This window comes from Lotus japonicus, chromosome 2 (genome assembly GCF_012489685.1).
Source record: "Lotus japonicus ecotype B-129 chromosome 2, LjGifu_v1.2".
In the NCBI taxonomy this organism is placed as follows: Eukaryota; Viridiplantae; Streptophyta; class Magnoliopsida; order Fabales; family Fabaceae; genus Lotus; species Lotus japonicus.
This window is the reverse complement of record NC_080042.1, coordinates 55,970,263-55,991,011: the sequence shown is the minus strand read 5'-3', so window position 1 is coordinate 55,991,011 and position 20,749 is coordinate 55,970,263. Positions and strand designations below refer to the sequence as shown.

The 20,749-nt window shown below is 35.4% G+C and overlaps 2 protein-coding genes across 2 annotated transcripts; one reads left to right on the top strand and one right to left on the bottom strand.

The window, feature by feature from the left end:
• Window positions 1-82: 82 nt before the first annotated feature.
• On the top strand, window positions 83-2,415 carry LOC130738442 (protein FAR1-RELATED SEQUENCE 5-like). Its single transcript, XM_057590418.1, has 3 exons — window positions 83-483; window positions 735-889; window positions 990-2,415. Exon 3 carries the CDS (start codon window positions 1,081-1,083, stop codon window positions 1,765-1,767), a length of 687 nt encoding a protein of 228 aa, XP_057446401.1. The 5' UTR covers window positions 83-483; window positions 735-889; window positions 990-1,080; the 3' UTR covers window positions 1,768-2,415.
• A 3,055-nt stretch (window positions 2,416-5,470) lies between these two features.
• LOC130738440 (K(+) efflux antiporter 5) lies at window positions 5,471-16,820 on the bottom strand. Its single transcript, XM_057590415.1, has 20 exons — window positions 16,408-16,820; window positions 15,293-15,336; window positions 13,406-13,473; window positions 13,212-13,296; window positions 13,042-13,103; window positions 12,449-12,524; window positions 12,238-12,312; window positions 11,346-11,417; window positions 11,064-11,147; window positions 10,896-10,964; window positions 10,719-10,796; window positions 10,523-10,611; window positions 9,335-9,431; window positions 9,192-9,245; window positions 8,939-9,034; window positions 7,794-7,982; window positions 7,627-7,704; window positions 6,718-6,762; window positions 6,554-6,649; window positions 5,471-5,950 (listed from the first exon to the last, which is right to left on the bottom strand). Exons 1-20 carry the CDS (start codon window positions 16,628-16,630, stop codon window positions 5,912-5,914), a joined length of 1,719 nt encoding a protein of 572 aa, XP_057446398.1. The 5' UTR covers window positions 16,631-16,820; the 3' UTR covers window positions 5,471-5,911.
• Window positions 16,821-20,749: the final 3,929 nt, after the last annotated feature.

The window sequence follows — 20,749 nt, the reverse complement described above, 5'->3', positions numbered from 1 at the left end:
AGTAGTCATATTATCATGCATTAGGCCAATCTTGGTGAAGGCACGGCAATCCAACAAGGCTGCTGTTACAAAGACTCAGACGACACGCCATCCAAACAACATGGGAGTTGGGTTTGGGGCCTCCCCTATCGGGGCTGCGAGCCCCACCCTTTTTTTTTAAACCCAAAAGTGTCCTACGGAAAGGTACTTTCCGTATTCAATTTAACTTAATACGGAAAGGTACTTTCCGTATTATATTTTGATGACTACGGAAAGGTATTTTCCGTATTTAACTCTGACATGATTCCCCCTTTTTCCACCATTACTCCTCCCTCACCAACCCCTTCACCAACCCCTGACCAGCCCTCCTGAACCTCCTCAATGCCTCCAGACCACCCTCTCTCTCACCCTCTTCTACCTCACTTTCATTTCCAAGCTCTCCACCACCATCCACTCCTTCATTTCCCAAGCTCTCCACCACTATCAACAAGTGTTGTAGTAGAGGTAAGTCTATGTGTTTATTTGTTGTTATTTTGTAGGATTAAGTAGTGGAAGTAGTTAGATTAAGTAGTTTAAGTAGTTAGAAGGATGGTGTTTTGAATTCTGAGTCGTGATATAATACGGATTGTTATCTTCCGTATTGAATATGGAAAGGTAATTTCCGTATTCAGTATGGAAAGTAACAATCCGTATTCAGTATGGAAAGTAGCTTTCCGTATTGAGTATGGAATGTAACTTTCCGTATTCTCTTCCAGGGATGACAGATTCATTTTTCTTTGGTGAGTCACAATTGATTGAAGCTGGATTTCACAATGGTCAACCTGAAGAGGCCACTACAGAGGTGCCACCACCAGCATTTGTGCCCCCGTGTATAAGTATAGATGTCTCGCATTTATTTGCAACTGATCAGGTATTCTTTGAACATATTTTTGCATTGTTTTGAGAGTGTAATATATCAATTCTTATTATGTCTTGATCACCCTTGTAATCAATTCTTATTATTATAACAGATTTTCCCTACCCGTGATGATCTTATCAATTGGGTTCATGGAATTGTGACCTAGGAAAAATGGCATAGATAGAGATTGGCGGCTAAAGGTGATGGAAGGTATACACAACCATGAACCAGCTAGGTCACTACTTGGGCACAATTTTGTTGGTCGTCTAAAACCCGGAGAGAAGGAGCAAGTGGAAAAAATGACAAGGAGTTGGGTTCCACCGAGAAAGATGTTGTTGACTTTGAAGGAAAACAATCCTTCAAACTTGACTACCATATCTCAGATTTATGGTGTTTGCAAGAGGTTAAGAAAATCCCTCCGCGGGGGATTGACAGAAATGCAACACTTGTTGAAGAAGTTGGACGGTGACAAGTATGTCCACTTTGAAAGACATGAGCTTGGATCGGAAGTCATTAGAGATGTATTTTGGGCTCATCCAAATGCTATCAAACTGTTCAACACATTCCCGTATGTAGTGATTATGGATTGCACATACAAGACAAACAAATATGCAATTCCCTTGCTTGAGATTGTTGGACTGACTTCCACAGATAAGACATACTCCATAGCCTTTTGCTACATTGTTAATGAGGGCACAGATGACTACGTTTGGGCACTGGAGTGTATGAAGTCTCTATTAGCTGATCAAGCCATGTTGCCTAAGGTGATTGTTACTGACAGGGATCTTGCCTTATTGAGTGCTGCTAAGCAAAGCCTTCCTAACACTACACATTTATTATGCTTGTGGCACATCAACAAGTGTGTTTTGGCAATAGAGGTTGCAGCATGATCGCCGCGCCGGCTAGAAGCATGTAACCGCCGGTGTCTATCCTCAGTAGCCCCGACATCCTCACTAGAAGCATGAGACCTCTTTCTGTTCTTCATTCTCACTATATATTCAGAGCAAACATTCACTATATATACCATTTCAGCCATAGACAGAAACATGATGCAAGCAAATGGAAAATTCCTAGAATTTTATAAGTACATAGATGATAATCGGATCTTCTGTGGTTTATGCATGCTTGGATCAACTTTTATTTTCCTAATAATCAATTATGGCATCTAGAAACTACTCACAAATGCTTTGGAAACCTTCTATAATTGATTCTGAACCCAGAATCAATTATAAGTGTTGGGTTTGGTTCTGAGATGAATACGGAAAACGTTTTTCCGTATTCAATACGGAAAACCATGTTCCATACTGAATACGGAATACCATTTTCCATATTCAATACGGAAACCTGTGATCCGTATTTACCCAGAAACGCCATTAACGACAATGAGCTATCGGCCCTAAACCCAAACCACATTCAAGACATTTCAGCCAACAATACCTCTACACAAGCAACAATCGACTACCCTAGGGTTCAATGATTAACATAATTTCAAGTTAAATGGGGAAAATCCAAAAATCCTTACCTCTAGGTTTCAAATTCTGAGAATGGGGTTGTGAAGAGCTTTGATGGAGATGATGGAACCTTTCAAGTACACGGTTCAAGCAAGGGGAGCGACAGAGATCGAAGGTTGAAGAGGGGAGAAGAGTTTGGCAAAATACGGAATGAAGTTTGAAATGGGTTTGAATAAACCCTTGCCGGTTTACATACTAATATAATACGGATATAAGACTTCCGTATTGAATACGGAAATGTTTCTTCCGTATTCTATTAAAGGGGGGCGTTCCAGTAATTTCCCCACTTTAAGTGGGGCGGGGAGCCCCATAGGGGGGGCCCCAAACCCAACTCCCAAACAACATACTGTGTCTGTGTGTGTTTGGATTGAATGTGATGTGAGTAAATCTAATGATATCATTATTTTTACTCCTAATTATTTTATAGACAAATGTTAGTTGTTAGTAAATTAATACAAATTATCTCTCATTAGGATTCGAACTCTGACCCGTCATCTCCGAATGATAACTCATGTGATAAGAGTTGAGGACATATGTATTGGGAAGGAGAAGGTGAAAGTCAAGGATTCAGTTTATGGAGGGTATAATTTGACAAAATTTAAATTCACATTTCACTTTTCTTTTATATTATTTTCACATTTTTCTTATTTTTTATACATTTTTTTATTATGTCACACATTTTTCACTTGGGATTGGGATGTAGGTGAATTGAGTGTTAATAAATTGATATTCAAATCAAAAACACAGTTTAGTGTTACGCTTAGTTTGGTAACTTGGGCTTTATTTGGTTAGCGAAAGAAAGATAGGAGAAAGAGTACATAATAAAGAAAACAGAGAAGATGAGTAGAGATAAAAATGTGAAAAATATACTATATTTTATAGATTGTGAAGCTTGTACTGAACATAGCTTGAATAGTGGAAAATCTCTAAATCATAAAGGGGTCTGGACGTAGCCTTCGATTGGTGAAGGTGAACCAGAATATATCGTCGTGTGAACTTTCTTCTACTCTTATCTCTTTACTTTCAACATTTCTATTTGTTGGTATATTTATATTCATTCTAGGTTTCAATTTACACTTCTGTTAAATTTGAATTTTGAGTTTGCACATTTTAAATTGACTATTTTGTTGCAACCTAATTCACTCTTCTTAGGTTGCTACCTTAGTGTGTTACACACATTTGATATCACAATAATCTCCTCCTCAATCGTGAGTCCATCTCAAACGAAAAGGGGAAGCCTCCAAATACTTCCATCGCCGTTAGGCTGATGAACGAGACACGCCGCCTAGTCACAACATTGTCAATAAGACTTTTGACACAAGGAGGCAGTCACCATGGTCAAACAATCATCGGCTCTGATACCACTATTGAGCCTACAGGAGATGATTTAAACTAAGGTGGATCATCCACATTGGTTAAAGAGCAAACCACCGGTGAGTTGGACATCACATCTTTCACCCAAAACCTTAAGACATTAAGTTTATGTGGCTCTCACTTATAAAGTGCTCAAAGTTATAAGAATCTTCCAATATGAAACTTACTCACACTTACTATCACAACAACTAGCATTAAGCTTTTGTTGGGCTTCTGGCCACTGGAGGAGCACTCCAATGCTGGTTCCATTACTTGAGCATTGTTGAGGCATTATTTCTGGCCCTCTAAATTGCACACAAACCTTGCACGAACATAGCTAGAGCCTAGAGGGGAGGGGCTACATCCATGGTAGCAAAAGTCACCCTTAAGGCCTTAACCAAGACGCGAAGTTCCCCCAACTGCAGGGCCGTCTCAACCAATATTAAAGCTTAAAGCGAACTCTAAGAATTGAGCCTTTATAAAAGTATTTTTTTATATAAATAAATTAAATAAAATTTATTTTTCGGGCTTTTTGAGATGCAAAATCGTTTAGTAAATTATCATAATTGATTTCTTTTAAAATTTCTTTTTCAATAGTAGAGAAAGAATTTGAGGGACCAAATAAAAAGTCACACTTTTCCTCTGTTTTTTATCAATTCAAAATACACAATAAATTTAATTTAATTAAAAATAAATGCTGCACTTAAAAGATCCATTCTTTTAGGCACTCAATATGTTATTTAATTAGTCTATTCTTGGATAATTTCCTTTAAAATATATACTAGTTTAAAAAAAACAAAAAAATTGGGGCCTTAAATATTTTGGGATCTAAAGCAAGGGCTTTACTAACATAGGAGTTGAGACGGCCTTGCCCAACTGGATCAGAGTTTGAATAAACACATTGAATATATCATGGATGAGTCATTGAGAATTATTTGATTGTATTCTTATTATAGTTCAACCTATTTATAACATATAATATTTTGTAAGCTTTAAAGACATGTAAAGCTCATTTATGTCATATCAGCAATTTGCATTAGATGTCCTTCCCCAGATTCTATTACTCCATGCTTTACAATACTTTGCTTATTTTATCTTTCAACAAAAGTAAAACATAAGCGTAATTATCTGTCTTTCAGTATTTCAAATGTAACCAAAAAAAATTAAAAGAATATCATTAGTACATGAAATATTATTTCTTAAAGCCTACAAGTGACTTTTCATATACCTCATGTGGCTCATGATAAATAATATTTAATGCAAGTAATTTAAAGTTTCTAAGCTTTCTAATCAAATACAAATTCAAAATATTCTCAATAAATATATTGAAAGTTATTATTATATAAATTATATCTAATCAAAGCAAATTATTCTATACGTCATAACCATCAAATAGCTTTTATTGTTATTATAGTTCAATTCCTACTAGATCTAACAAAAATCATCAACAAAATAGATAGTTATGAGGAATGATACACAACTACAACAACAATAAAAGTCTTATCTCACTAAGTGAGGTCGGCTATATAGATTACGCTACGCCATTGAGCATGATGGGAAAAAAAAATATCTGTTTTGCATTATGTATATTGTATAGTGTAGGAGTATTGAGGTCTACATACAAACAGACATTTTGTGTAAATCAATCCCTTGAATAATTCGACGATCATTTTGGTGTTCAAAACATCTGCACACTTGACTAATATTTAAAGTGCTGGTTAACATGCAGTTTATTCATCAAGATCTTCATTCAAATGTTGTCCTTACATGTGTTACAGAACAATGTTGTTGGGAGAATCTTCATACAAAAAGTTACACGAGTGAATTCTTCTATAAATTTTGTCAATCATTTCGACTTTAGCAACTTTATAGCAGCAAATATAGGCTAACCAGGGTATGTCATGATCAGATTAGATCAGCATGATCAACAAGACTGGCATGTCATTTCCTATATACATTGCTAAAAGAATATAAAAATCAAATGCCTATGTACATGAGATCTTCCATTGACTTTCAGTGGAAGAGACTATGCTGACTAATTCTTCTGAAGCTCACCATGGAACTTGCAACAGAAACAAATCCTGATTTCACTAGGTACCAAAAAGTAGATAATTGCCTCCAATATACTATTTGATGTCATATAAACTTTTTTTTTTATAAACTTGGAAAGTCACAATATTCTGCTTGCCTCGATCATCAAAGCTTTCCCCTGTTAAAAGTAAAAGACATGTTATGTTGCTATATATTCATGATTTTTGGCAGGAGAAGACCATCCTTGGTTTTCCAATACTCAATTCAATACAAAATAAAGATTATACATGTAAAGGAATATTGCAATCAACTTAGGGGAAGCCAAGAGAGTAAAAAATAAAGTTGGAATGTGCCAGCAGTTATAAGTAAAGAATGTCTATCTTTGAAGTAAATGCAATATAGGTCAGCATGAATATATTTACAAGAAGACCCAAAGCCTTGCCCGAAGAAGATAGATTAAATATTTACGCCTCAATATAAGATTTAAACGCAAAGAAGCAATGGCAGGAAATATCCAGTAAAAAATGTCACCCCAGATTAATTTACAATAATTATGAAGCAGATGATGAAGGAGTTCAACCCTTCAAGCTAGTGATGTGAATTGTAATTAACAAAATGTACCATAAAACATGCAATCTTTACCCCCAAGAAAGTTCTATATGATTTGCAATCATATCATATTCATAACCCCTAAAAAAGTGCAGCCTACTTTGAATGACAAAGTGATAAATAGTTATTTGTGAGTAAAAGCAATCGAATCACAAGTGAAAATATGAGAGACCTCATTTGGTGTACTACTTTCAGCGGGGAACCAGTGCATGAGAACACCCAGATTCATGAAAGCAGGTATCAATTTAAACAAAAGCGGCGTTGTAACCTGCAAAACATCTTTCATGGTTAAACAAAATGAAGCATAGAATGGAGCAGCCTCTAAAAGAAACGTACCAGACTAAGAGCCGTTGTTCCCAGAAGAAGAAGATACATCTTCCCCTAAAATATTGTAATCAGAGGTCAGCAAGAGAGGTAGAGAGAAAGAGAGAGAAAATGGAAAGTTTACATAAATAACCAAAAATCACTGAGAAAAGGAATTGCAAAGAATATGCAAACAAAACTCTTCAATGACAATGCATATGCTAGAAGAATGGAAAGGCAAGGAACTTTAACTCTTTAAGTGCCACTAGATCACCAACAGTGAAACTTGTGAGCATCTTTCACTTAAATATTCAGGCCCATAAGAAATTATTTCAGTTATAAGTGATTCATCCAATGCACCAGAAATAACGTGATATTTCATTTCTTAGGGTCTTTGATCAACCATCTTCCTAGTTCCTACCGCATATTTTCAGAAATCATAAATGTGACAAAATGGATAGCTTACCCCTCCCCTCTTTCCCGTATGGAATCCATTATTTTGCAGACCTAGAAGACAAACCCTCTCTATGCAGTTGTTCCTTGCATTATCCACTTAGTAAATAAAATAAAAATGAATCATGTCTTGGTGGTTGTTGAATGCCCTCATTGACCAATGAAATTTTTGGGACAGTTCAGAACACTGGGGAGATCTCCTTTCATGGACTTGGGCACTTGGCAAGGGACCACACTAGCAAACTTGCCACCACATATTGACTTTTGACCTAAAACTTAGATATATGGGACATCCCTCAGGACATTTGCATTACTAAAAATTCTCTACTAATTCAAATGAGATTGCAATGCCCACACATTTTTGTATATTGGTAAGCTAGAAAAGAATAAATGCTCAAGATCAGATGTATCAATTTCTAAGAGAAGGTGGCCAGACAAAACCAAACAGTAATTACAAAATTTAAGCAGAAGGTGAGAGAAAGCAAAAACCTCAACAAGATGAAGATTTGAAGCGCGACTCAGGAGAACAAAAGCAAATTCTCCAATTTGAGCAAGTGAGATACCAACCTAAGTTGACGTGGAGATTATTCAGTGTTAAAAATGTGATGTCTACTTAACTAATATATATCATCTAACAAGCTGATAAGTTAACTTACAATAAGTGCTGTCTTAATGCTGTACCCAAAGGCCTTTGTAACTATAGTAGCAACAGTAGTCTTAACAACTATAACCAGAATAACAGCTGCCAGCAAGATATCCACATGGTTCCAAAGGAAGTGGACATGTATAAGCATACCAATACTTGAGAGGAAGAGAGCTGCAAACAGGTTACGAATTGGTTCCACCTGCAATATGTGAACATAAATGCACTTCATTAGGTGTGACTCCGATAGAACCCAGCCAAGAAGAAGATAGAAACTGTGATATTATGGAATATGAACCCTAATTCCTATTTGGGAATTAGAGAGGATGTACAAAGTTGTAGAGCATTCGAGAGGCTCTACTCTCTCCCAAGTCCCAATTTCCTAAATGATCCCAGAAGATGCCTAACACTCTCAATAACCCACTTATTTATAATATCCTCTCCATACTAACTAACTCCTTAAGCTGATAATACTCTAATTGAAATACTAAAAGAATTCAACTAACAAAGCTGCTAACTAACTTCCTATGTGTTCCTATGCGGGTATCTATCAGACTCCATCTAATCTTACGAGTTATGACTACTGAAACGTAGTTCATAATCCAGTATTTTATATGCACTAAATTATTCTAAACACATAATTCTACATTATTTATGGGGAAATAATTTATTTAAAAAGGAAACAAACCAACTAAGAGATGATAAGCAATCTTTCAAAACAAGAAAAATATATACACAGAAGGGTAAAAGGAAAATAAACAATGAATAGGTTGCCTAATCTGACTACATATTTGAGATAGCAACTCTCTTAAAGCAGCCAGGGGGCCTATGGGCAGAATACTACATCAATTCCAATAGAGAAGCTGTATAATGAATCAAGTTTTACAAGTAGAGCATGACCAGCTTCCATCTAACAATACACACAGAATAAACTATTTTGTTGTAACCCAAGATTATTTGAAAAAATAACAATAATAATTAAACAATATCACATAAAAAGCAAGACAAGAGACAGTAAAATATGAACTTCAGTGAAGTGTGCCCTTAGTGATCCAAAGAAGTGAGTTAAAACTTCAGAATTCAGATAGCATTAAGGAAAGTACTGTATGTACGCAAATAAGACTGATACAAGTTGAAGTCATAAACCACGAATGTTACCTGGTCCAGAGTATGTTGAGCAAAGTCTGTTGTAGAAACCATAACACCAGCCATAAATGAACCCAGCTCAAGACTAAGGCCAAGCTTATCACTGCACTGGAAAGAGATTTCCAAATTACGTTTAGGGGTTGGCTTTTCGCTTTTGCCATCACTACTAATTGTAAGCTCCAATAAACTACAGATAAGGCTGATGTTACCCAAGACCATTTGGTTCTAAATCGTTTTCTAAAATAGCAGGATTGGTTTTTCTTACCCACGCAGATAACAAGCAGAAAGCAACGGCAGCTAGCTGATAAAGCTCATTTGTCTGGAGAGTGAAGATGAAGAAAAATTAACTCATGAACTGCTATAGTGCTAGAGAGTGTAATAAGTCAAACAAATATGTTTTACCCTAACCTGAGATGAGAGCCGCATCATCAATTTGAGAAAGCGAGGAACAAACGACCAAGACAATATAGATGTAGCAGTGAGATACAACGACAACACTAGCAACCTGAAGTTGAAAACAGTAAGAACCTATCCCAATGACAAATAAGTTCAATTTTGGATAAACTATGATTTACCCCCAAAAAAACCCTAAAGCCCATAGTTAAGTTGTCAATCCCAGCAGGCTCCCAGAGTCCCATACCAGGCACTGGGACAGTGCTCACCATCCCATCCCGTTTCATCGTCTCGGCCCATTTCCCAGATTTTCCCGCACGACAAGGAAGGGTCCGACATTTTCAAAATTGTCCTCCAATTTTAAACGTTGGGAGTGCTTTTTACAGGCAGTTTTAAAAACCCTAGATGGAAAGAGTTCGACCCTCTCCTCACGTCCCCTACTCTCTTCGCCCTTGCTCTCCCAAGACCTATTGACTTTTTATTGCTAGTTTGCCACTACGAAAGTATGAATATGTTATGAATTTCAAGCAATATTTACCATTGATTTAGTATGTATATATATATATGGTATAAATTACACAAAATATAGACAAAAATTCACTATCTCGACCATCCTGCTATTGATTTAGTAATATTTTTTGGGGCCGGCGACTACACACCGAGATCTGAGATTGACAACATAGGCCCATGGAAACCTCCACTTGATAAAAACTGGCAACATAGAAGCCATATGCATACTTGTGGTTGTTCTCTTCACCAAAAATCCAACAATATGATCCATCACATTTCCCAGTGCTCTCTCATGTGAGCGCACAGAATAGAGTCACAGTTTACCTACAAATTACAGTCTCTACCACATGTACGCTTTGTTCAGTTTGGAAGACAAATCTAATCTTTTGGTAAGATTCATGTGATTTAGGCATAAAAAACATCGTGTGCAGTGTTTCTAAATTTTAAGATTTTAGAATTAGCATACTGAAGTTAATTTGAATGAAAACTTTAGGGTTTGTATAGTAAATTGCAAGCAGTGTACCCATAAATTATGGTGGTTCAGCATATATGAATGCAGAAAATTGAACATGTATATGGCAAAATTACAAGATTCAATTGATTTGCATCAACTGAACAAATTGTTATTTATCATTAAAAGGGATACGTCATACGATTAAAAAAGAGAAAAAAAGTCCAGATGGATAAACTTACAGTTTTCCCATTGAAACAATTCCTTGTAAAAGACCACTGTTACCACCCAAAACTGGAAGCAAAGCAAATAGTAAACCCACAGCACAATCCTGATATAAAAAGTGGTCGAAGAAAGAATGACCAACAAGTTGAATCAAGCTTTAGTGTTGCTTTATGAGAAGTTAATAAGTTTAACATTTATAACTGAACAAGATACCTGAAAAATAAGAGTCCCAATAGTCACTTGAACATGAAGAGCATTATTACTATTCCGCTCCACCAAAAACTTTATCACCTGTCAAACCGTGAAAGTAGCTTATAATTCTTAGAATCTATTAAGAACCATTAATAAAAATGCAGATTGTAAGTTTCTGGAAATGGTTTAAAAACATACCACTGCTGTTGATGACATTGACAGAAATGAACCAACAAAAACACCCTCAGATAACTTGGCTCCAAATAACTATAAATCAAATGGCCAACAATGTTTAGCACCCATTATAACATAATTGTAGCTCCTTAATTCTATTGAAGACCATATTAGATACAGCCAGCACCATACCATGGAAAGAATGCCACAAAGAAACATGAATAATAAAATTTGAAGCAGACCTCCAAGAACAGCAACAGGCCCCACAGCTTTTAACTGCATGAATAAAAAATTCCAAACAGGTTCTCCTCAGAAAATGGAAAGAAAAGTTCTATTAAACTACAGCCACAAATCAAAAGCCCAAGTGAATCCATTCAATCTATTCATATGATTTGATATTTAGCAAGGTTCAAGCTTATGCATGAAAATTTGTGACACAGTGAAAAACATTTTTGCAAGACATGAATCGCAAACCTTCGCCAAGGAAAACTCCAGCCCTAAAGCAAAGAGAAGAAATACAACTCCAAATTGTGCAACAGTCTCAACCTGAATAAAAATGATAAAGAAATGGTTATCCAGTGCAAAATGAGTGACAACATATGAATCGTACATCAAGGTTAAAAAGACAATGGAAATATTATCCTTTCATTGATTCTTCCATGGAACGAGCAGGCATCATGGACTATCAAAATTTGTTTTATATACTCTACTACTGATGTATCGATCATATTAACGTCACTAGAAGCTGAAGGAATGTTTAAAGTACCCTAACTCCATAGATTATCTTTGTTTGTGCCAGAATCGGGCCTGGAATTTACCAAACCACTAAATCAATTTCAATAGCTCTGCACATGTTCCAATAACCACCAGTCAGGCTCTTAATAATCATCTCATTCCAGTATTGCCTCCAAATAGCCGACCTTATTAAAATTACTTAAATACACCTCAATTCCTAACCTTCCTCCATCTTAAAATCCTATCCTTAACCCATGTACAAAATAATTCCTCCACTGTCCTATAAAATATATCAGTTCCATACTTGGTCATACTATAAGATAAAATGGAAGAGGAGAATTATGATTAGTAAGACAACTCAATTTCTATAGAACTTTGAGAGATGGTGGATGGAGAACATTTAATGGCAGCGAAGAATCATGATAATCATCATCACACCTGACACTCATGGACTATGGAGGAATCTACATTTCAAGACACTCAAGATTGTAAATCATATATAGAGTAGTGTTTAACCACCCCAATAAGAGAGGCGACAAATTTGTATAGAGAAGATGAGATTAGGCAATCAAAAAATTGACCACAGCTTACTTCATCCAAAAATTAAGGTGAGTCGCTCAGAACAACATACCTGTACCATTTCACTGATGAATTTCAAACCCCCTGGTCCAATAAGGGAGCCTGCAAGAAGATAGCCCACAATAACCTACAATATGTATAAAAAAAACAGATGTAATCCAATACTCAGCATAGATCACTCGCAAAGAGATCGCTCAATATAGTAAGGATTTAAATTCGAAAATCATCAAATGTCACAATGAGGAATAGTAGCAATTACAGACCGGTTGCCCCAAACAGGAAAAGACGATTCCACCAATGGCTGCAGAAACTATGACGACCACTAAATCTGATATTAGCCTGCATAAATGTGCACCGACAAAATTGTAGATTAACTCATGGTAGAAAATAAATAAAACAGACAGAAGCGACACAAACAAATTTCAAAATTACACAACACAGACATCAACATCTAATAATATCATAAATTCAGCAAAAATACTTGCTCGAACCCCATCATCTTGCCCCACTCTCCATTTTAAGCACACAAACCTCCAAGACCAAATAAGGAAAAATCTAAATCCTTTTATTTTTTTTCCAAATTAAAAAGGGTACAAGACGGTTGGTTTGTCGTTTTCATAATTATATCTCCTAAACCTACTTGTTGATTCCTAACACAAACTAACCTAACGTCAAAATAATACAATCCAAAACCAGCAATATAGAATCGTGAACAAGAGAAATTAGCCCAGAAACATAGCATTTTGTCCATGTTTAAAGCAATTTCTTAACATAACTGCTTCAATTAGTCAGCCAAGATGACAAAATAATTCACTGAATAGTAACTACAAAAGTAAAAGCCAAAATAGATATCAACCTTAAATCCACTTGAAGCACAGGATATTTGGATTTCTTGTTTGACATCACAAAGACATTGTCCTGCCATGCGATAGCATAAACAAGTGAGCAGGTTCAAATATGAAAATAAAATATTTAACATCATAGTGGAGAATAACCCAGAAGACTTCATAACACTTTCTAGCACACCTTGCTGTCAATCAAAGTTGTCACATCATCAGAATCTTCATTTTCCAGGGAGAACACATCTTGAAACTGAAACGACTTTGTGCTACTGTGGAAAATAATAATTCAAAAAGGATATAAATTACAAGGCATATGAACAAAGTTACATCCAAGTATCAAGCAACTGAGAAACTATATCCAGAAACATATGAACATACTTTCCCTCATGCGTATCATTTCTCTTTGCTTTGTCATGAGTAATTTTAGCTACAGTCTCCAATGTAGCCTGCAAAAGAAGACCAGAATTGATGAGATTGCGGATTCTGACCAAGAATGGTAAGCTAAATCCATTTCTTCAATTGGCCCAATCACATATTCAAGAGATAAATAGATGGAGTCTTTGGCTTCTATGAAGGAGAACATGAATTTCAGCTGGGTTACTTACACTTACACTACTGAGTTATGAAGAGAAATGGTTTAGAATGCTCACCTCTGTATATGTTACTTATTTAGGCTGAAACTAAAGCAGTTTGGAAGGAAAACTAAAGGCTTGATAAGCTGACTCATTTGCAGCACGTTTTTTTAATGTTATTTCATAGCAACTTGAGTAGAGTCATGGGAGCACGTCATTTAATTTTAAAGTGCTAATGTTGTTTTATTGTAAGTTGAGCTCCCCATGCCCATTAATGGTCTCACAACTAGTGAAGTAGTGATTGCCCAACTTATTGGCAAGTCCATTTAAAAGAGAGGATGCACTCACATTTCATATTACTTGAATGAAGTGAGCTCTCTAGCTTAGTGGAAATTAAACAGAGTTCTTATCACTCTTGTTTTTTGATAGAGCCCAAGACCAGTGGGATCAGTTATTGGGTCAGGACAATGGCCCAAGGGTTTGGAGAGTCTACACTGGAAAGAAAAAAGGGATACGTGGCAAGCAACAAGGAGAGGAGGCGGTTATGCAGAAAGTGGAGAAAATGTAGACAGTTTCATCTATCATGGATAAAGACAGGCAGGACAGCATAGAGGGGCGGGAAGAAAACTGAAGCGAGAAATGGCCTGGGGCTTGGGACCTACAGCTTGGTGGCTGATAGGCATTTTATTCTCTGAAATTCTTTTCTTTTTCTCTGTTAGTTGAGTAAACGTGAGGTTTCATCAATTTTCTTCTCTTTCTAGAAAGTGCGAATTCAACTGGTGTTCTTTAGATTGTGCATTTTGAACTTATCAATCTAGAGTATACTAAATTTTCTATTCTTCCTTCGAAATTTTGGGCACATCAATAATGTCAAAAATCATCTTTACATTAGAAAAATGGTGGGAATAATCTTTCCTCAGAGAGCCACTCAACTATGGGAAAAATGTTAGAATGCTCATGCTCAGAATATATTGAAGACTACTTTAGAGTTTAGATTACGTAAGAACATTTTAAACATATTATGGAATCAATTAGTCATCTAAATGATCTAATTAGGAAGCAATGAGGAGTTGATTCTTATTTTCATGATCTTTCATTATATGTTTACCTATTTTAATCAGGGTAATAAGTTAATATAATTTGTAATAGTGCATTTCGGCTGCCTAATACTTTAGTACTACAATCCTAGTATCCTACTGCACCAGCCTCAACCTAATTATTGAATAAAAATAACCACTGGTTTAGTATTTTGTATACTATCATCAAGCATATACCATACCAATATAATCTTATTATTTTGGATATTGCTTTTTCTCTCTTTTCCTCTTTAACTACCATAACAATATAATTTCAACTGAAAGAAGGCATGAAGTAGGTGTTATTAGTAGCACAATATGAAAATGTTTGAGGGCTACCTCAAGAAAAAAACATAACTCACAATTTACTATTGGAGCTATGAACACATCTAAATACTAGAGGAAGAGAAAATAGAATGAAAAGCAATAATCAGTCACTCTTCAATCGAAGTGAATAAGACAATTAAACTGATAGATCAATATTTGAGGGCAAAAACAAACAGATCCCAAACATGGACTCATTTCACTTTTCATGTATCAATTGAAATTGACAGCTTGTTTTCAGTTAAAATAATCCACTTCAAGACTACTATTGAAAACCAAAGTAGCAGGTCTACCTGCTGATCAGCTACACTGCTATTGAAGCTGCTTTTATCGGATCCTGTTAAAGATAGAAAATATCAATGACAATACCAGCCAGACTAATAAAAACAAATCAACAAGCGTCATGTTTCACATTTTGAACATTGGCAACTGAATCTAGTGTTTCATCTCAAAAGCAAACTCTGAGAATAAATTAGGTAACAATCGAAAGTACAGAAGAGTAACATTAAGACTAATATACTCACAAATCATCCATGACAATATCCAAATTCAAAACACAGCCTGTTAAAATGTAATAGCCATGACCAACCAGTAATACATCAGGAAAGATCGTAAGGATAAACGACAGATCACATCCGCCATACCAGTATTAACACATTCATGACCAATACATCTTAACATAGCCAAACTACCTTTATTAATTAAAAACACATTGCTTCATAAGCCCTGTGTGACATCAAACATTAGGCAGTGAGGGGGTGAGTGCAATTTCTTGCGCACCTCTCAACACGAATTTAACCTCAAACATGTCTTTCAACAATTATAGCAAGTCCCTAATACCATGAACCATTACTAATCTCACAAACTTGGTGCAGTAATATTCAGCTCCAAACATTGCCATAGATCCACCAGATCTAGATGCAATTAGTAGCCCAAGTACCACTAAGAGAATCTTACCACCCTAGAACTCCACTATCCATAAGCAGAATAAGAAGTAAGAACTATTAAGTCTACCCACAAGCCAATCTCCATTGCACGTGCTCACTAACCTCTTCCATTAGATGTTCTAAGTCTAAAACTGCTTCAACCAAAACATCTTTCCAACTCACCAAAAAGCTACCTAGAAGGGTCTCATGTCCACCATATTTTCTTCTACGCAAACACACACCCGTTCACACCAAAACAAATACAACCAAACTTCAAATGCATCATTTTCTACTGCATATTCAATTCAACAGAACCTTCACTCCAGCTGAACTAACCCACAAAGCAATTTTCCCGCGAAACAACAAAAAGTCCCAAACTTTAACTACCCCATCAAGCTATTTTCCCGCAAACAACAAAAAGTTCCAAATTTTAACAACCCCATCAAGCCAAAAACAGAAAATAAAGAGCAGAATGCAAAAACCTTCAGGCTGGTCATTTTCTGAAAACTCCTTCTCGAGAACGCGATCGAACATCTTAGCGAAGGTGTCATTGGATTCAGGCGCAGTGGAATTCACCATAACGCCGTAGAATCTCTCACGGGTTTCCTTGTCGGATCTGGCCGGAGAACCAACGCCGGCGCAGATCAAGAAGGAGAGGACGCAGACCCAGAATCCAAACATACCCCAATTGTTCTTCGCCATCATGGTTGTTGTTTGTCGAGTTTCTTGTTCGGTTTGGCTCAGATTGGGGAAAACATGGAGAAATGAAATGGAAAGGGAGAGGGAACCAAATCGGAAGGAAACGGTTTTGTTTGTGAATTTGAGATGCTAGTGGTGATGGTGATGGAGATGGTGATGGTGGCGCCTCTTCTAGTTAGTTTGCATTGTATTTCATTTATAATATTAATATTATGGAGGGATTTTCAGCATTTGGAAATGGTATATGAGTAATTGAGTATATGATTCCTTGGGGATGAAAAAAGTTTTTTTTTTTTTGAAAAATAGGGATGAAAATTCTTTTTGTTATCCACATTTTGCTTTTTGCGTTGGGAAACGGGACCCAATATTTATTAATTTTTTTACAAACGGAAAGAAAAACAAGACCGAGTTAAAGCATCTTGAACCGACAAAGTAACTAAATGTGAGGGGTGTTGCTGCCAAACGCATCGTGGAGCGGCTTCTCTCGAAGCTTGGCGAGCTAATGAGTCCACTGTAGTATTTCTCTCTCGAGAAATATGATGAAACGTCACCCTTCAATTCGAGCCAAGCATAGCTCTAACTCCGCGGACAACATCACGCGTCCATAAATGATCAAAAGCGGTGGAGGTCTGAAGAACATCAATGACATCCTTATAGTATGTACAAAAAACTATCTGTCGAAGCCCAAGATCTCAGTTAAGTTGTAAACCATGCTCAACAGCAAGGAGCTCTGTCATGAACGTCGATCCTGCACCGTGGCTCTCCAAGACCCAGACATCCACAAATGTGTCGCATCCATCACAAAAGTATTGCATCTCATCCACGAGACCTCTCGGTTCCAGCTGCCATCCACCGTGAGGTGAGTAGTGGTCGTCGACAACAGAAATGCGTGATGTTGGGAAGAAGGAGGATAATAAACAATATTTACAATGTATAACGCCACTTAAAATCCATGCAAAACCGAAAGCAACCATGCTTTTAATGAGACATAATTTATATAGTCTTTCTCTAAGGAGGTGGTGGGTGGTGGGTTTTCCTCAAGTTGGAGGTTCATTAGTGTTTATATTTTATAAGTTGTTACACTTGGTTTTCTTTCTTACCTATTATCTTTTGTAATGGGTTGAAGTACCCCTTGTATTTTATTTCAATATATTTCATTGCTTATAAAAAAATATATAAAAATCCAGCCAACAATCTAAGTACCATATGAATGCATACAACTCTTATCATTCCAAAGACTTTGGATCATACGTTAATTCAGAAAAAATATATGTTTTGGTCAAACCGAAGCTAGTGAGATGTATGATTATATATATATAGACCCTCCGGTCACATATATAAACAAAAAAGACATTTTATGTTCATTCATTTAATTAATGTATTTAGTCATTAATAATATATAGATATATTCATTAAATGAATGAATCTAAAATGTCTTTTTTACTTATATATGTGACCGACCGGAGGGTGTATATATATTTTTTTTCTTCATCGGAAAACATGATTATAATATTATATATATGATAATATACATAAAATGATGGATATATACCAATTTTAGTTTGTAACAAAAACTATTTGAATGTAATCATCTTTTTTTTGACGTAAATGTAAGCATCACTATAGTTATTAGAGTGAAATTATTTTTATTTTGCATAATTATATTTTTGAAATTATTATAAATTATTACTATTAATATGTTTTAATCATTAAATTTAATATCTTTTAACATTATTGCCGTAAAAAACATTATTACCACTATTATTATTATTGTTAGTACAGTATTATTTTATGTTTATGTGTGCTAAATTAATTTGAACCTAATGTGACGTATAAACTTTGAACGGGTTGGAAGTTGGGCTGTTTACCTCTTCTCTAATTCAACAACTACTTAGTTAAAAAAAAAAAAAACAACTACTTACCATAAAAAAAAATTATTTTGGTAGTTTTCCTTTTCCAATTTCCGAAGTTCAGTAGGAATGAAGAAAAGTATGCGTTTATAATATAATATTTATTAGGTAGTTATGACTTATGACTCTTTCTTTTTCATTTTTGGACAAATTTTCAATTTCTATGGCATTGATTGTTTGGTGGTACAACCAACGTTATGCTTTTTGCTTTTGAAAAGATGAAATTTATATAAGTGGTTTAATTATTATAACCACAAATGACTCAAAATAAAAATTGACATGTCCAATAGGGATGGCACCAGCGCGGGGCGGGGAGTGGCCCCCATCCCCGTCCCCGCATCTCTCTTTTGTCCCCGTCCCCATCCCCATTTCTCACGGCGGGATAAATTTTCACCTCATCCCCAATCCCCACCTCGCCACGGGTCCCCATGGGGACCATTAACACATCATTAAAAATATAATAAAACTAAATTAAATAATAAAAAATACACAAATTTCTTCCTGGACCACAAATGTATAGAAACCACGGATGAGAATAGAACATGTCAAATTCCATGAAAATGTATATTGAAGTTCAAATAACATTGATCAAAATTCATAACATTAAGTCTACAAATAAGAAAATTGACATATAAAATTCAACATTCAATCCAAAAAAATGTGAAGTCTATCATCCAAAATATCTCAAAAGTCAACTCCGAAAAAAAGTATTATTTCAACATTCAATCCAAAATATTTTTTTTTTGAACTCTATATAATTGGCTATGATACTTTATATTTTTTATTACCTACTTGACTTTGATTACTAAATGTATTATTAATTTTTTACATATATATACGGGGCGGGGTCCCCGCGGGGCGCGGAGGGTGATCCCCATCCCCAAATTTGTTTCGGGGGGATTTTTGTCCCTATCCCCACCCCCACAGGGAAAAATTCCCTAGGATCGGGGCCCCAAACGGGGCAGTCCCCACGGGGATCCCCATATACAGGTGGAAATTGCCATCCCTGTGTCCAATAGCGACAGTCCTATTCAAATTGGAATATTCTAGTTGGTTCAGGAGAAACAACAAGTAGCATGGAATTTTAAAAAACAGTATATTCTTTAACTAAAAAAACAGTATATTCTTTACAATATATTTTATTTTATAATTTTTTTGTGGGTTGAGTATTTTTTTAATGTACACCCTCCGGTCACATATATAAGCAAAAAAGACATTTTAGGTTCATTCATTTAATTAACTAGATACATTAATTAAATGAATGAACCTAAAATGTCTTTTTTGCTTATATATGTGACCGGAGGGTGTATATTCCTAAAAAAATCAGTCATCGCATATTTGCATTTCCCTCTTAAAGAGTGTAGTGCAGTAAAATAGTCTAAGGTAGCGTTTGGTGACGGAACGGGACAGGACAGAACAGAACGGAACGGGACAGAACAGGATGGAACAGGACAATGATGTTATGTGTGTTATGTTTGGTAACTCCAAGTCAATAGAACAGAACAATGATTTTAATTACATATATAACACTGCATGTATAATATTTGATTGAGGAAAACAAATTGAACTCAATTGAACATTTTGCATAGAAATCGTTTGTTATTGCTTACTTCATGAAATAATCACTTATTTCTTTAAAATAATCACTTATATATTGTTTAAGTTGTTTCAGTATACTATTGAAAAAAGCAGAAACCTAATTATCTATTTAAGCTATTTTAAGTGTGTTTGTTTAGATTAAAAAATATTGATTTTTAACTATAATTTTTTTTAAGAGATTTTGAGAAAAGCATAAGTTGATTCGTGTTTGACTACTCCAATTAAAATCACTTTTTTTATCTCCTCTCATCTATCATCATAGATTTTCATTATAAGATAAAGTAACTGTTTCAAATAATCTGTTTTCAGCTTCAGCTGAAACAAACACAAAAAAGTGATTTTTTGATTAAAAAGTAATTTTTTTCAAAATAAGTTGAATCAAACGCAATCTAATTGGCTCGTTTATCATTTGTTACAAAAACTGATTTTACTTTTGGAAAAATAATTGATTTTATTTTAATTAAGTTGATTCGTGTTTGACAACTCTAATTAAAATCACTTTTTTTATCTCCTCTCATCTATCAGATTTTCATGATAAGCTAAAATAACTGTTTCAAATAATCTGTTTTCAGCTTCACCTGAAACAAACACAAAAAGTGATATTTTGATTAAAAAA

Coding starts and splice junctions, on each gene's coding strand:
- LOC130738442 (XM_057590418.1), top strand. CDS start 1,081: ATGGAAGGTATACACAACCATGAACCAGCTAGGTCACTACTTGGGCAC.
- LOC130738440 (XM_057590415.1), bottom strand. CDS start 16,630: ATGATGGCGAAGAACAATTGGGGTATGTTTGGATTCTGGGTCTGCGTC. Junction 15,337..16,407: donor AGAAAATGACCAGCCTGAAG/GTTTTTGCATTC, acceptor TATCTTTAACAG/GATCCGATAAAAGCAGCTTC. Junction 9,432..10,522: donor ATTGTTTCAATGGGAAAACT/GTAAGTTTATCC, acceptor TTTCAACTTCAG/GTTGCTAGTGTTGTCGTTGT.